Genomic DNA, 17,307 nt, shown 5'->3' with positions numbered 1-17,307 from the left:
AAACTTTTACACCTTGGTTTAGACAAGTCCTGTGCTGAAACACTGTCACGGTCACTGGGTCACTTCATTCTGCACATCCAGAAAATGTTGCCAACAGAAAAAAATACCTTCAAACCGAGTCAGAGGTTCCTGGCAGCTGACAGACCATGTAGAGCACATGCTGCTCATGTATCCAGCCTGGCAGTTTGCAAGTGGAACAAACTCAAACCACTCAATGCTCACTGCCGAAGCTCAGTTTGACAACTTGACTCTGCAAGGAAATAATCTTGATGCTAAAACCAGTTTGATATTAAAGCCAGTTTGATAGGCTACTTATAAACAGCACAGGAAGAGCATAGAGTAGAGAGACAGGTCAAAGATCCCTGCCTGGCCCATTGTGGAAACAGGCAGTGGTGTACTGGTGTAACATCAGGAGCTCCAGCAAATGAAAGGCTGTGTGAAAAATGAGACATTTCTTCCTCCTAAGGGAAAGCAACTGAGGAAGAACTGAGGGAAAAAAAAAAAACCCTAAAAGAACTGTGTTGTAATGCTAAGAGAGAGAAGTGGGGAGAAAAATATATTAATCTTGCATTGAATGGAATAAAACCTACTCTCCTTTTTTCATGATGGGAGAAGCATATGATGATAGAATAATTATGCCTCTCAAAGAGCCTCTGGAGCCAAAAAACATGTTTTAAACATTTCACATCGCATAGTAGCTGAAGTTGAAGATTTCCCTGACATTGACTGTCCACTCCCACTCTGGTTGTGCTTCCAACCTGCCAACCCTAACACTTCCTAGACTGAAAAATCAATGCCAATTCTTCTCCTGCAAAAAACATCTGGTCTTGAGATTCTAACAGTTGTTTCACTCATCTGCTTGTGGAGCAGCCAAAGTCCTTCCAAAGTTTCTGCCCTTCAGCTGCCACCACAGCTTTTATTAACTTCAGTTCCTGCACCGGTTCTGATTTCAGCCCACTTTCTTCCTTTCCCCCTCTGTCCCCAAGTACATAGCAGAGCATAACTATTTCTGCAGTGTGGTGATCCAAATATTCTTTCAAATGCTAGTACAAATCATTTTAAAGGCAGGATATATGAATACGTGAATTGATTTGCATTTCTATAGCAACTATAACTTTGAACATTTTTCTTTCCAAAATCAATCCCTCCATTACTCAGGTTTTTTTACTATTATGCATCTCCTAATAATATTGATATGCTAATTTACAAGCAAAAAAGAAATTACAACTGATCAGTCTACAGAACAAGAAGTTACTTCAATCTGCAACTAAAAAGGTTCATTTAAATATTCAATAAATTTCATTTGTATTGTATATCACATTAATTAATTACTAAAAATACATATAGGCCATGTCATCCACTTGGATTTTTATTACACGTAAACAGTGCATTTCTGCTTATCTAGACAAAAATTTATAAATACAGCAATTGTAAAATGAATTATAAGAAAAAATACAAAGGATTTTCCATTGTTGGACTTGACTGCTATTAATCTATCCCTTTCCAAGTGAAAACTATTTTAGTAGCAGTTAAGGTTATCATATGTTGGTTTTCTTCTTCTTCATCCACCTCTGGACTTTAAATATTCCTTAGAAATTTTAAGTATGCTTATATTTTGCAAAATAGAAAAATAGAAACATCTCTGTGAGGTTAAGCATTCAGTCTCAAGGGTGTTATGAAGTCAAAATTAATTAATGTCTGGTAAGCAGTCTGAAATCCTCAGATGAAAGGACCTGTATGGGCCAAATTCTGTTCTACCCTGTGTAGCCCACATGAAAAATGGCCCCAATTCATTCTAGTACAGAAGATACCAATAAATCATAATAATTTATTATTATAGTACAAAATCATTTCAGTTTACAGTGCAAACTACAAAACTGCTAACTGCAAGCACTGCAAATCCAGAGAAAGATTTGAAAGCCTTGGTGGTTTCCTTCTGTCTCCATTAATTAAGATGCTGCAATCAAAGCTAAGCTGATAACCTGTTGATAACACGTGAACTGGAAAGGAACCAAGATCCCCTCTGAGAGAGGTGACCTGTGCAGGAACAGCTTCAGACAAAAGTCCTCCTTAGAATGACAGAAACAGATCTGAGCAGGTGCAGTCCTGCCAAGTCTCACATATTGAGGGTTAGATTTAGACCAGCTCTCCCCTCATGTTCCCAAACAGCAGGATGCTCCTTCCAGCAAATTCAATAGGCACTATCCACCTGTGCCCGTGGAAAGCAAGGATGTTGTATTGCAGTTCTCATTTTTCTGACCAAAACTGTGCTTTAGATCCTAAACTACAAGACAGTAAAATATCAAAAATTGCATTCAAATAGCAGGCTCAGAAATTAGGAAACAAAACTAGTATTGAAGATATTTCTACAACCTATCCAATATGAGCATGTGTAACAGGTAATGCCTTCGTTCTCTACAAGTTAGGAAACATACTATTATCTCTTTTAAAAGGCATGGAATTGATATACATTGTCAAAAATTCCTCACAGGTAATCTGTGAGAGAGTGAGTAATCCATCACGGGCTGTCTGTATCCTAAAGTTAAAACCATCTTTAAGAATATGCCAAGAGGTGAATCTTCAGACTTCAACCCTGGGGTGCCAGAAAGCTAGGAATCCTCCTTGGCACACACAAATGTTTTACAATTCAAAGCCAAAATCCAAAGCCTATGCCAGTGGAACCATTTCTGTTCTCCTCACAACAAAGAAGTCTGCTGGTATGCTCCAGAATTAAGAAGGGGGAAAAACAGAGGCCAAAGTATTTTGCCAGGTCCTAGGTTTGCTCAGTGCTGGTTGAAACTGGATTGACCCACAGCAGCACTGATTATTTCTTCCTTTCTCCCCTCTCATCATGGTATGAACCAGAAGACTCATATAAAGGTCTACTAGGCCAAGTGTAAAAGAAGCATATCTGAGGACTTGGCTGTATTCCTCTGTGTTTCTAAAAACGAGTTTTAAAATGGAAAGGGAGAGATTTAATAATCTGGTTTTGTATCATGGACTTGGAAGAAGCCGTTCTTAGTTATCTGAAGAAAGAAGGGATATTTTGATGATGGGAGAAGAGCAGAAGTAAACTCCCAAACTTCATAATAAGCTGACTAATCATTAAATTAGCACAAATCACCTATCTGTAACAGATACTTTTCATTCCAAATAAGCAACAGTGCCCCCAGAAAGTCAAAGACAATCTTAAGGAAAACAAACTACAAAACATTAAAAAACGGCTATCTGTGAATTATTGTAAATATTATTTAATGCTATAAATTTTAGTTAAAAGTAATCACTTTGCACTAAAGTATCGATTCCCAGAAGTCAGATTACACTATATTTTTATCAGCAATTCCTAATTATCCTCAAACTTCTACAACAAAAAATTATTTTCTTATTACAATGAGATCTAAGATTTAAAATCAGGTATTTTGTCTCATGCATCATCTGCAGTAATAAAGGCTGAGGGTGTTCAAATGCTTCCTAAATGACCCCTGTGTATGTTAGTTACATTCAGTTTCTTCCCCCTATTTCACATCCTCATACCCCCCCCCTTAGGAATAATACTGCCTTTATAAATCAATAGTCAAACATTTTAGAAATATGAGTCAGTATTAATATCCTATTATTATTCCTCCTGCCTTCCAAAGATTTGTGTAACTCTTTAAAACTTAAATAAACCATTCTGATGATAATGAATGAAAAAAAAAAAGAAATTCATCTCTCTCACCTACCTTCATTTACACATCTATAAATAATAAAGGTTATGACAAATACAGCAGACAAAATTCCAAATTCCCAGTGAAACACAAGCTGCTGAGTGTGGTGATGCCTTTGTCACAAGACCTATTTCAGGATAGCACTTCACAGAAAAACAGATAGCTCTCTAAATGTCAATGGATAATCAATAGGAAAAAGGTTATGATTCTATGGGTAAAATACATAAATAACAGATATCAGAGTCAGTATGACAGTCTTGGTAAACTCTGAAAGAGGAAATTTCTAAAACAGTATATTAACATGAACAAACATATACCATCAGCACTAAAACACAGTACAGCAAATATTGATATGTCCCGCACACTCTCATCTACCTTACCATTTGTTGATAGGAGTGAGTGAGCTGCATTTTGCTGTGGTAACCACTTGATCTTGTTTATTTTTTCTTCTATCTCCAAGCTCTTCAAATAATCAAATTCAGGTTCATGGCTCTGGAAAGTGCTGTAAACATTGTACTCCCCCTGATTGTAAGGCTCATTTTTACTCTGTGGAGAATAAGAACAACAAAAATATGCGGTTTATGAGAGCAATATTTCTTCATCTCTTAGGAAAGGTGTAAAGGCAGTCTTATAAATATAAAAATATTGGAAGTTAATTTAATTTCTCATTTAAAACATGATATTGACAGACTTGTTTCAACAGGAATGAAATTTCCTGTAAGTATTGAAACAGCATTTAATAATAGACAGAATTTCTGAAGGAATATCAATTATTCAGGAAAGATTTCTAAAAAAGACATTGCAGATGGACAGAATTTACAAGTGAAACATAAAGGTACCACAGAGAAGGTATAGTTTTAAATGGAATGGTTCCATCATCAGGTAAAAGCTATTAAAACAATGCAGAAGTAAAACAAAAATAACTTTCTTTTTTCTTATTTTGGAATTTTGAAGCTTTGAAGCATTTTTATTTGGGACAGCAAACTTACAAGGAAAAGATCCCTCTTTCACTTTGTTTCTAAACAGGTGATATTCTGTTTTACTGAATCTTGAGACTATAAACAAGTTTTTTAACTCAATTCAATTACAGTATTAAAATTCAATCCAGGTTTTATCAAACTATTAAGGACTACATTGGTAACTCACATACCTCAGGTTCCCTTTGGAATATAACAACTCGACCCCCCTTGTCACCAGTAGCCAGTAGTTCTCCAGTGTGGTTGAACTCAACTGTAGAAATAATATCAGCTGGAGAAAGGAAAAGAAAAAAGGAAAACTTTAGACTGCTACTGCAACACAAAGCCACTAAAAATATGAGGCACTTCACAAAAAATGCAACAAATGAGGGATTTGAAGGGATACAGATGAATTCAACAGCAAGTCACTGATGCAAACAGGCTGCATGCCATTAGAATCTGAGGGTGCTACACAATGAAACAAGTGCAAACATTAATGAGGCAAATTTGTGTTTCCAGCACATCTGCAGTTTGGGACTGGAGCAGCTCTCTGGAGAGGCTGTGCTTCAAGAATAGCCATCTCAGTACTGGCAATAGCAACAAAAGTGGCCTCCTGCTATTTCCTGTAACAAGGACAATGTAACATCTCACTCCCCTTGCACGTATTATTTATTCTGCAACCTTTATGAGGGTTTTAACATAAGCCCCTAGCACTGGTTTTCTCAAATATGTGTTTGAGTCAAGAGTGCAAAAGCAAAGTACATGTACACTGTCCTACCACTGAGGAATGAAGGCAAAACCAGAGCTGTTCACTGTGCAGCGCTGGCAAGTGCCCATTCAAATCACTGCTTTCAGAAAATCATTTCAGCACCATAAAAATGTGTCATCAGACGACAAGAAAGTTCACTCTTTCTAGTTTTCAACAACTGCCTTTCTGCAAGCAACTGTATCAACTTGAACAAGAAACCTCATCAAAAGAAACCTCATCAAGAGGCCAGTCTTGAGCACAAATTACTACAAGTGAGGATGAGAGGGAGAGGGAGACTGGAGGAGCAAAAGAACTGGTGCTTGTGTTTGAATGACAGTACATGGTGGAATCATAATCCGCAGTTAATCCTACACTATTAGCATAATTTAAATTAAAATGCCTAGTGCAATAGTAAATTAAGAAACCATCATATATACAATCACAGGCAAATGCAGGGTATTACTCAGAGATTGCATGTCTGAATCCTCCATAACGATCAGTATTCACTCATCAGAAACACGGGCCAGATTTTAGAAGTGTCAGTAGTTAGGAGCTCCCCTTTAGGCACAAAAAGCTACAGTTTCCAAACATGTTCATCATCCATCAGTTTATACTGAGAACAATGAAGTGACAGTGGCTAAGCTCTTTTGAAAACCTAGCCCCAAATGAGTTCACAAAAATTCAAAGGAATTGAAATAACAAGTGGATGTACCATTTACTTGATACATTTTATGAATTGAAAACATCTGTTCCCATTATTCTTTTAATAAACTAGCAGTTCAGTGTTAGAAAGCTTCTACTGCCAGTAGCTCTCATCAGCAACACAGCCACCCAAAAGCCAGATTCTTACTCAAATATTATAAACAATTTATCATTTAAAAAAGGAAAACTTTACTCCAATCACAGTGAAGAAAAATATCTTATTTTTTAAGAAATCTTCACCATAAAGTCCTAAATCAAACCAATCCTCCTCCCTTTTTCCTCCCCTACTACCTATATAGAGGAAGAAAGGGGAATCCTAAAGCATGTAATTTTCTTGTGTGTTGAATAAAATCTATGGATGTGTAGACTTTGAGAAAAATGGAACATGAAGACTTACAATATTTTGGGTCTGAACCCAAAGCTTCCCAAATGTAATGGCATTTGATTTTAATGTGCACTTCCACAGACTGCATAATTCATAGGTAATAACCACAATAGCTCTAAACTTATTCGAGTACAGAAGAGTAGAGAGAATAGTTATGGTGGGTGATGCTCTGGGGCTTGGGATGGGTTGAGTTTGAAAAAAAATTGCCTTTTTTATTTAATCTAAAAGTCTAATCAACTTTTCTGGTGTGTAAAGTTCATTCATACTGCTTCCAATGGAAGAACACTTCCTGGCTGTTTTGGTCTTATCCTGCAGAATTCACACCAATAATAGGTGTGGTCTCCTGCTTATAAAATGATACCTGCATGATTTTACTCATTTAAAGCTGTATCTTACCCCAATCATACAGGCAGAACTGCAGCCACCCAACTGGAGAGCCAAATGCAGAGGGAAGAATGTAGAATCTATTAAAATACATGTGTGTGTGTGCATGAGTCATGCACATGAGATGTTCTCCACAGGTCACAGAAGAATCAGATAAAATAACTGTGCAAAAGGAATGAATGGCATTTGAACATATTTCATATTGAATACATTTGCTATTGGCCCGAAATACACCCACATCATCATGACATATTCTTCTCTATGGTCACGATGGTCATAAAATATTACACCACACTTTACAGAGGGCATCAGTCAATGCCCAGTAAAGTCCACAGGAGTACTTGCACAGATTTCAATAGTAACTGAAACTGGATTGTAATAAGACAGCTCCGCATTTTATTATATTGCACTTGTCATTAAAATATCATACACAATTAAGTGATTATTGTTTAAGGAGCCAATACATTAAGTATCTGTGGGCACCGTACAGTGATGTTGTTCTGAGGTAAAATTCTCATCCCCACCCCCAAGGTGTTTCTTCCAGATACATCTCTCCTTTCTATTAGAAAAACTAATTCCAAACTGGAAACTACCTATCATTTTTAAATTAACTTGTTCTGAAAAAGAGCAGATCCAATATTATGACCTTACAGACATGTAGCATGTTGGTAAAAAATTATCCTTGAATTGGAAAATCACTTTTATTGATCCTGTAAATAACAGCTGAAAACAACAGCTGAAATCAACAGGTGTCCCCCACCCCCCCAAAAATAAAATTATCCAGCATATCTGTTCAGCAGGTGAACATTAGTCATGCTGTTTTCATACAAAAGATTAGCCAGGCTGGCTTTTCCTAAGACAGAGGAGGCAGGAACAGAATCAATCAACAAAGCTCTTCATACCCTTCTGCAGAACACTCCCCTATGTATTTATTAATGCTGTAGCAACATCAGCCACTGTGGTCCCAACCCTACAGATTCTTCCATTGCAGAATGGTCCCCTGAGCAAACAGAGCAATTAACTACCAGATTTCACCCCCTCCAGGATATATAAATGCATCACAATGGAAAAGCTGATGAATTTGCATGTACAGTAAGCCCTTGGCATGGGATGGCAGAGATGAAAGACTCCTTCCAGCCTTCTTCTGCACTACACCTTCCATATCTCTGCTGGCAGTGCCAAGCTTTGCACTAACAATTAGGATTATCAGAGACAGAGATAATTTACCTATTAAGAATAATTATGGGTAACCTCAATGCCAACAGCTGAGTATTTCCAATTGAATCATAAATCCCAACTTTTATCCAACATTAATCTTCCTCCTTCATTTTGTCTATGCAGAAATATATATAAACTTGGATTTGAAAGTCATAATGCTCAATATTTTCACTTAAAATACAGATACTGACTGAAAAAAGCAAACACAAAACTTTCAGAAGATGAAAATACTCCAGGGGTGTAAACTCCTGGTTATCTGGTCCTCATCCAGCCACAGCAAACTGTTCCAGCAGGTACAATGCATTACAGACTTGAACTCTAAGATTAATTTTACATGTTCACTGGAAGATGTCATATTACTCTACAGCTTAAACTGACAGGAAGCTTTTCCTGATCCAGTCTGAAGTATTTAATTCTCTGACTCCCAGTACCGCTGCCCTTTCACACGTCACTAATTCCTCTGCAGCTTCACAGTTCACATTCCTTACGTTTTCTTAATGGCTATGTTTTACCCAACAGCTGCTGCTTAGCTAGATACATTCTGGTTTTGTGATAGATCTAAGTCCATCAATGTACATCTGTGCACACCAAGGTGTATGTAGCTGCTCTTCCCTCAACTTAATGAGCATTGCTCCAGCACAACCTCAGGCAAATGAACTCAGCAGCAGCCACCCCACCCCTCAAGCTCAGTGGGGAGATGAAACGAAGGTTGGTACATGTAGCTCAAGTCAATTTTGGCCATTATATATTTTTTCAATATTCACTTTCTAGCCTCCTACAGGTTTGTTTTGAGGAATAAGCAATTAAAAACTCGTCTAAATACCTCCACAATAATTAGAAAAGCCTTATCTATATAATCAATCTTCCCATCATTTTGGGGTACGGACATAATTGCAGATTATTTTCCACCTAATATGCACTCAGGGAAGAAAAATCTGAATGTACTTACATATCTTCATACAGTCTTTTGGTCAGAAACCTCAAGCAAATCTAAGAAAAGCTCAACTATAATTTTCAGTATGTTATTTTTACTAAAAATTTCTACCTTTTTGGAACCTTTCATCTGAAGACCCTGGTATACTTTATTTTGCTTCAGAAGATCAGGAAAGCAAAGAAAATGACAGGACTATTTCACCCAGCACAGTACAGCAAGTTTCGAGGGCAAACATCACGCAACAGTACAGGGAAAAGAAGATCAGAGAATATAATCTTCAGTTGAATTCCAGTGTAATCCTGATTGAGAATTAAAGGATTTGGAATGGGCCAGAACACAGGAATTAACATCAGTATTTTTCTCAAACAAAAGCTGGGAAATCCTACCAGCCAGAACAGGTCAGAACTACTTCTTAATATCACACCCACCACAGTCAGCACAGCAACACTGCTGGCCTGAGCTGACTGAATCAGCAACTGGGTCAGGTTTTTGTTGTGCGTGTTCCCAGTGGTTAGCAGGCAATCTTGTAGTCTACGTTATTTCAACCAAGTTCTGACCTGGCCTAACCTTGGTTTGTGAAATCCAATAAGATCACAGCACAATCTGGCATGGCTGCAAGCAATGTTCAGTCATACTGATACAAAAGTCCCTGAGGGGTATAATCTGGAAGAAACAACAAAGAAGCTTGCAACAAAGAGAGCCATAAAACAAAAAGACAAATGGCAAATAAAAGAGGAGCAGTATTACAGCATCTTGAAGGGAAGGCCATTACAAAGAGCTGTGCTGTCAGAATTTAGTCTAGATTTGGACACAAAAAAAAAAGGGAAAGAAAAAATGGAGGGAAAGAAAAAATTAATGGAAAGAAAAAGCCTGCTACCTTTTTTAAAGTGGAAGTTTCAAAGATTTCCTCAAACAGCAAGAAAACAAGGTATGCAAAATCTCAAAAGGTCAAATGAATCCTTCTTTTCTGAAATAGCTGGCAGAGAAATCCCTGACAACAGAAAAATTTCCTACTTGAAGTAGTGGTCTCTGTAACACACATCTATTTTAGTTCACAGCAATGTTATTCACCATCTTGGATCCAGAGCTTGTATGACATCAGAAATCACTCCTCAAAATTCAAGTAAGCACAATGCAAACTCTCACATATCACACTGTCCACCTTGGCTCAGTCAGATAATGCTAATAACCTGCACACCAGAAAGCCAGCTCCACTCTATGGGCAGACAAGACGTGGAGTCATAGAATCAGAATTGCCAAGGTTGGAAAAGACCTTTCAGATCATCAAGTCCAACTGTCAACCCAGCACTCCCACTGTAACCCCTAAACCACTAAACCATATCACCCAGACAGAAGTTCATTGACCTACACACAAACTGCCTGATCACCTCTCCAAGGCACCAAAACAACACAGGATATGAGCAGACAGTTGGGTGGCCCAGTGAGGACAACACATGAGAGAAAATGAGAACACGAGGATGCATGAGATGGAAAGAGGAGGAGAGAGCATACAAACATGTTAAAAAGAGCAAAAGCATGATGAAGGGCACAAAAGAGGGACTATATGCACACATGAGAGCTTAAGAAAGCATGAAAGAGTACAAAGAAATGCTGCAACAGAAAATAAACAGTTTGAAATGAAGGATCTATCTGCCCCTTTGCTCCTGGGATTATCTGTCACCCTGGCAAAGCTTTCACTTTGCTTTTTTTCCTCCTTTATTATATCTTTAAAGTCTGGTGGAGTTAGGGCTGAAAAATGGCAAATGTTTGCTCCATGTTAGATGCAGGGGCAATGCAAAACACAACAGGAAACAGGTTTTGGTCAAAGCAAACTTTGAACACAGATGTTAACAGTGGAAGTGCTTCAGGGATCAGTGAAACAAGGTGATCAATCAGTAACAGAATGAAGTCCAGAGATGTGTCTCCACTACACTTCATGTAGTTGTTTTGCTAAGTGACACCTTCCCTGGCTTCACTGCTAGCAAGGGAAAATATATCAAGGGCAAAAACTAAGCAGTCCCATTTAATCTTGTCACACAAGAACAAAGAGGTTTATCAGGCTAAATATCACGTTTCTTCCTGAGGACAACAATCTCTTCTTGATATGAAATCCAAAACCACAGGGTCAAACTCTGAACAGGTCTTGAAAGGCTCCTTGAAATATGACCACTTCAGCTAGGGATGGTAGTAGAAAAAGTAAAAAATAAATAAATAATGGAAGCAACAAATTTCCGAACTTCAAATCCTTGCAAGCACTGAGATAATTCCCCCCTTTTTTTTTTCATCTTTAAACTCCAACTTTTGGATTTTAGAAATGCTACACATGCACACCTTGGTGGCCTGCATCAGCCTAGGTGATCATGAGAACAGCATGATACTGCTGAGTTTCACAGATCCATGCATCCTTATATCCTCGGGGACCAAGGAAAACACCTTCCCATTCAGAACATCTGAACATATGTTCAGTGCTCACTCAAAGAAAGAATTTACTTGAATCAGAATCTAAAAAAAACAAACCCAAAACTTGCACCCCCTCTATGAACACCCATGAACACTGTGATTTCCTCTTTCTAGCGTGGAGCTTTAATAGAGTTGGGTTTTTCCTCAACTATTTTTGTATGTATTTATTTTAAGAGCTTAGAAAAATTATTTCAACAGCTTTTTAATCATATGCTAATTTCTAGCTGTATTTCTCAAATTAGAAATGTCAGGAAATGACACCCAATTATTGGAGCAGAGTCAATGTGGAAAAAAAATTGCTTATGGGACAAATATGTAAAATAGATTATCTGGGTTCAGTGTTCTGTGCTAGAAACAGCACTTTCTACTGAATGCAAGTTACTGAGATTCAGTTTTTCATAAACTGACCCCCCTACATATATGTATTCCTAATTTCAAAGCTCAAAGCCCTTATTTCAGAGGTTCTGGCACCCATCTCCCTCCTGCAGAGTACAAGGCCTCCAGGAAAAGAGGTTCAAGAGACATGACCTTCTGCCCACTGAGGCAAATGGAAAGTTTCCCACTGCTTCAGTAGGAAATAAGGTCAAGCAACATTTGTCAGACGTGGTGTAGCTGAAAATTAGGACATATTTCTCAAAAATTTGGCTACAGTTTGCATGCACTTTAGTGTCTTCTTGCTCAAGGTGACCCGGTTGGATCAGCTGCAAAGCTTCAGTGGTCGGTTCCGCAGAATGCTTAATTAATGTTACCATTATCCTTGCTGAAGTCTCTAAGAGCACTGTTTTGTGTCTTCTTAATCTGAGACACTCAGTGGACTGATAAAAAGCTTGCTACGACTCCTTTTAATAGCTATTCAGGGGCTCCCCAATAGCGGCCCTGCATCCCCTGCAGTAACTGAGCAGCCTCTCCGTGCTGTGAGACTGGCACTGCTCCCTGGGCACTAACAGGCAGTGCCGGGGATGACTCCAACCCTGCTTCCCACGGGTGCCTCTGCCACTGGGGATGTCCAAAGAGGTGAAGCCTGGGAAGTGCTGATCCCTCCATCCTGTTCAACCTGAACAAACTGAAAAAACTCACTAGAAAGCCTTTCACCTTCACTAAAACTAAGCTATTTGGTAACAATGCTTGTATCTATTCTTACAAACAACCTTTAAAATTAAGGAAACGCAGCAGATCAATCTCTATTTTAGCAAAGCTAAAAGGTTAGAAGGCTTCTAACCTTCACATTCCCTCAAATCTCCTTCACAACTTACACTGTGTAACACATGCTAGTCATTTACTCTTCTGAGATTTTGGGGGGGGGGGGGTAGAAAAAAAGAAAAAGAAAAAATACAGCTGGATGTTTCTTTCTTTTTTCTTTCTTTCTTTGCTGACAGATGAGACCCTCATGCAAGCTAAGGACTGGGTAACAGGCTTGGAACACTCCATCTGATAAACATGAGCACATTTAGAAAATGTGCCAGTCCACTACTCTTACCAAGCAACACTGAAGGACAAAAGATAAAAAAATTGCCATGGATTTACAATTTCAAGCGGAGTTTAAAGTGGTAACCACAGAAGGAAGCCTGCCTGAGCTGGGAGCTGCTGCTCAGCTCCATGTTACTTCCCACTGAGGAGCTGCACAGCCTGGCTGCCAGCTACAGACAGATTAGAAATGGTGCTGCCAAGTGTTAGAAATGCTAGGCAACCGGGTTTTATTGAGAGCAGAAAGACCTTGAACCTCGTGCCTCATTTTGGAGTAAATGAAAGCCAAATATGGAAAGCATACAAATTATTAAAATATACTAATTTTACTTTCATTGTCAGAAGTGATTATGCTTGTGCATAATAACTGCAATGATCTACAATAAGCAAACATCAAGTTTTGCTAAAAGCCTATTATAAAACAAGGGAAAAAAATCCCATCCATATTTAGAATTTTAAAGGAAAATCATTAATTTAAAATATATCAAAGAATACTGAAAAGTCATTGAAAATTTTTTAAAAAAAAATCCTCAATAACCAGATTCAATATGAATGTTATTTCCATATATTACATACATTACAAATAAACTTCAATAGAATTTCACTGCCAGCTGGTTCTGAACTTTTTTCCCCCCCTCCTTAACTAAGCAATTAAATTCCATAAGGAAAGCTCTCAGTAATTCTGTCACAGCAGTTCTCACGTTCAAAGCACTTTCTGGGCATTAAACTCCACAGCAATCCAAGGAAGTCAGTAAGGAAATGTCAGCATTCCCATTTCACACAAAGGAAAAAATGAAACAGATCCTCCAGAGTTTTTATCCAAGATCAGAGAAGCAGTTTTGATTATACACATACTAAGGGACAGATAATCCAGGATGTGGTTCAGAAAACATTTCTATTCAATAAAGCTCTTAATCACTTGTCTAGAGACTTAAATGTTCTGTATTCAGCTCAAATGAGTATGCATGTTGTTAAATGAATATACTGACGGAGCCCCAACAAACAAAGCATCTCAATAGCATCCACCTAGGGAGGAAAAAGCCCAGTGAGCAGGCTTTTGGGTGAAGCGAGGGGGATATAATCTTAAAAGTCATGGACCTAGAAGCTGGAATAGAGCCAGAGTCTTTAAGCACAGAGTGATGTCAAAGAAAGGCAGAGACACAACAGCCCTTTATGCGCTGGCAAATGAGGAAGAGCTCCAGGACATTCTTGGGTTTTGCAGTGCTATGATTCATACTGTTAAATTGCTAAAGAGAGGACCTTGACAGGCTCTTGGCTATGATAAATGGCTTTCCTCCGAACACCACTTCAGCACAGCTCAGAGGCTGCTAGGCAGCGACACTTCCCAACAGGTAGCACACACCTGGCCACCATGTTCTGGAAGCTGCGGAATGTCACCCTCACAGGCATGAGCCCCTCTGTGCCAGCTGGTCCCAGGGCACCCAAACATCCCCTTTACCCAGGCACAGGTACTTCTTGATCGCAGCTTAGAGGAACCCGTGTGGCACTGTGGCCTCAACCCATGACAGGCACACAGAAGAGTAACGCACTCTGCTATGTCAGATTATTTTCTACTGCAACTGGCAGAGGCTGGGGGTTCCCAGCATACCGGGGGCTCTGGAGCCTGTAGAACCAGTGCAGGGAAAACAAACCATGATATCTTTTCTCAGCTGTAACACATGAGGGTAGATAGCAGTGTTTAAATCTACTCATCAGACACTCTGAGTACAGGATGCAAATAAACTATATCCAAATACCGTGAGCAACATACAGCTCTAACTTGCACATCACTAGATATCTCCTCTGTGATTCCCAGTGGTGGACCAGCAAGATAAGGTCACACACAGGGCTTGTTGCCTGTCATGGGAGCTCCATGCCAAGCCATGTAGCTACTCAGCTAACATTAGCATCTGTTTGCTTGGCAGGCTCCAAAGGCAATTCAGCTGACAACTCTGAATTTGCCTCTGGGTCTGTCACAAGATCACAAAACTGTGGGACTTCTGGGAGTGCCTAATACTTCTTTGATGAAGATCATGCACATCATAATATATTAGATCCATTCTAAGCATCCTTTGAAATTCATGTTTGTGACCTCTAAGAATTATTCAGGTAGTATGGCATGGTAGTGTTAACATGGGTTGCTGTTACTGATGGAACACTAGAGACTGCTCCCAAGCTTGTCTAGAAACGAACAGGATAACTGTATCAGCTTCATATCATCCTACTGCTTTAAGGTTTCATATGAGTGTGAAAGTGATATAAAAAAGATAGTGGTTTACACAACTTTACATTGGTCTAAAAGCTCATTTCATAAGATTCAGTTCATGAAAGGCCAAAGTCTTCATTTTTTTACCTATATATATACACACACACATATGTATCCAACTAAAAAACGGGAGGAAAGATGGGATTGCTCATGTACTTAAAATTCAGAGCATGCTAAATTGTCCTATTATGTCAGGAAATAGAAGAACTCCTGGCCCTGAAACATTGAATTCTAGATAGCTGGAGTGTGCAAAACTCAACGTTAAATTTGCCCGCAAGTTTAAATGCATTGTATTTCTATAATTACTCATCAAAAAAAAATTACTTAAAGAGCAAAAGACATTAAAAATCAATGCACCTTTCCCCAGCCTGTGTCTGATAAAGAAACATCAAACAACTGTTAACAGCCTTGGGAAATAAACATCCCTGTTTTAGGATATTCCCAATGGACATCAATTACATAACAGGACTAGATCAGCATATATTACAAATGCTATGGACAATGCCTAAAACAGGAACTGCTTGCTGATCAGGCAGTTTCCAATTTTTTTCCTGCTTCAGAATGTAGCAGCATGCAGGGAACCCAATCATCATGTAAACAGCCCCAAAAGCTCTTTCCAGTCTAATAATACAGTATTGCAAGTGGGAAACCAGACCATTTCCACTCTGTTTACAACTATGGAACACGGATTTTAAGGCTTCAAACCTATCATGTTTTAACACTAAGTACCATCAATCCTTCTTTATCAAAAAGTTAAATGCAAAATACAGCTTTTGCCAGTCTACTGCTAAAACTGAAAAGTTGAAAAAAAATAATCTGGAAAAACAAACATCAGTAGGTCAGATTTCTGTCTCCTCTACTAAGACAGAACTAGAGGAATTTTCTTAGGAGCCTCCCCAGAGCAGGGGGGCTTCAAAGCATATGGTGATGGCTCACAAATCTGCAGGCACCTTCCCCAAGGCCATGCCTCCTGAAGCCATATAGTTTGAGAGCCGCTAATTTGCAGCCCACATAAATAACATTTAGACATCTAAGCCCTCGATAGAAGCTCAAGGCTTCCAACCTCCCCCAACATCCTTGAAGCTGCGCCTCGCAATCATCGCTGGTTGTTAAAACGCAGTCCACAGTAATTACTGCTGTGCTCTCAAAGCAGAGCAGCCTTTGCTGCAGTACAGCAGCTCTGAGACATGAGGCCAACTGAAGCCTCAAGTCTATTTTAATCCCACTATAATTATAAATTATGGATATGTAGTTGAGATGCTTCTGAATTTTTGTTTGCATAAGGGTGTATTTATGCACTGCAGAAGAGCACTGCAGAGGAGTATCTGAGCTTGAACTGACTGAACTGGCATTAGAGCCAATATAACAACAGCACGACGCTGTGCCCAAGACATCACTGCTGTCAGGACACACTGCCATGTTCAGAGCTAACAACACAACATACCTTTTCACCATCCTCCATTAAGCAATGTTGACATATCCATTAAATACAGAATGAAGAGAAAAGGTGTTGACAGGTTTCTCCGGGGCAAAACAGTGGAGAAACACACTGGTTAGTTGTTCAAAGGACCGTGATAAGGGAAAACTATTACCCAAGCCAGAACCACAGAATAGATGCTGGAAAATTTGCCAAAGACTGGTTGAGTGGAGAGAGGCATTGTGTTCTCCATGCCTGCACCAGCTTGCAGTTGCCATCAGGCCTCATGCTGCAGTGAAGGGAACAGCTGCAGTCTCTGGCACTATCCTAACCCTGGAAGAAGCTAGCTCTCTACAACAATATTTTTATTTTATATTGCTATCCCTTAGTGATGCAATATTTATCAGTAAAGTAACAAACTCTTTTGACTTCAGAAAGCAATGCGTCACTGTACTTTGCTTGGAACACCACCTCAGATCAAATACCTGCTGTTTTGAGTTTAATAGCCTCCTACGCGTTTGTACAATCAGCAACTACTTCACTGGAGAAAGAGGTCTGCTTTGACACATGCTTTGCACTAACTGGAGGGTCCACTGTAAAGCAGTACCATAGTAAGTAGAATGTAGATACTAAGTATAATTTCCACTGCAACCAGTAAGGAGGATT

General features: G+C 39.0%; 1 protein-coding gene across 9 annotated transcripts in view; it reads right to left on the bottom strand.

The window, feature by feature from the left end:
* Positions 1 to 17,307, bottom strand: part of PPP2R2C (protein phosphatase 2 regulatory subunit Bgamma) — a 192,239-nt gene that overhangs the window by 51,333 nt on the left and 123,599 nt on the right. For all 9 annotated transcript variants that reach the window (XM_029961852.1, XM_018089109.3, XM_029961866.1 and 6 more), the window contains 2 exons: positions 4,858 to 4,955; positions 4,088 to 4,253 (listed from right to left, as the gene is read on the bottom strand). In XM_029961852.1, the coding sequence (XP_029817712.1) occupies positions 4,088 to 4,253; positions 4,858 to 4,955 (264 nt within the window). The remainder of the gene's footprint in view (positions 1 to 4,087; positions 4,254 to 4,857; positions 4,956 to 17,307) is intronic.

The sequence above is a fragment of the Manacus vitellinus genome, unplaced genomic scaffold, assembly GCF_001715985.3.
Source record: "Manacus vitellinus isolate BGI_N305 unplaced genomic scaffold, ASM171598v3 scaffold_0_pilon, whole genome shotgun sequence".
Classification (NCBI taxonomy): domain Eukaryota; kingdom Metazoa; phylum Chordata; class Aves; order Passeriformes; family Pipridae; genus Manacus; species Manacus vitellinus.
The sequence above is the reverse complement of the archived record's forward strand: the minus strand, read 5'-3'. Positions and strand labels throughout refer to the sequence as shown.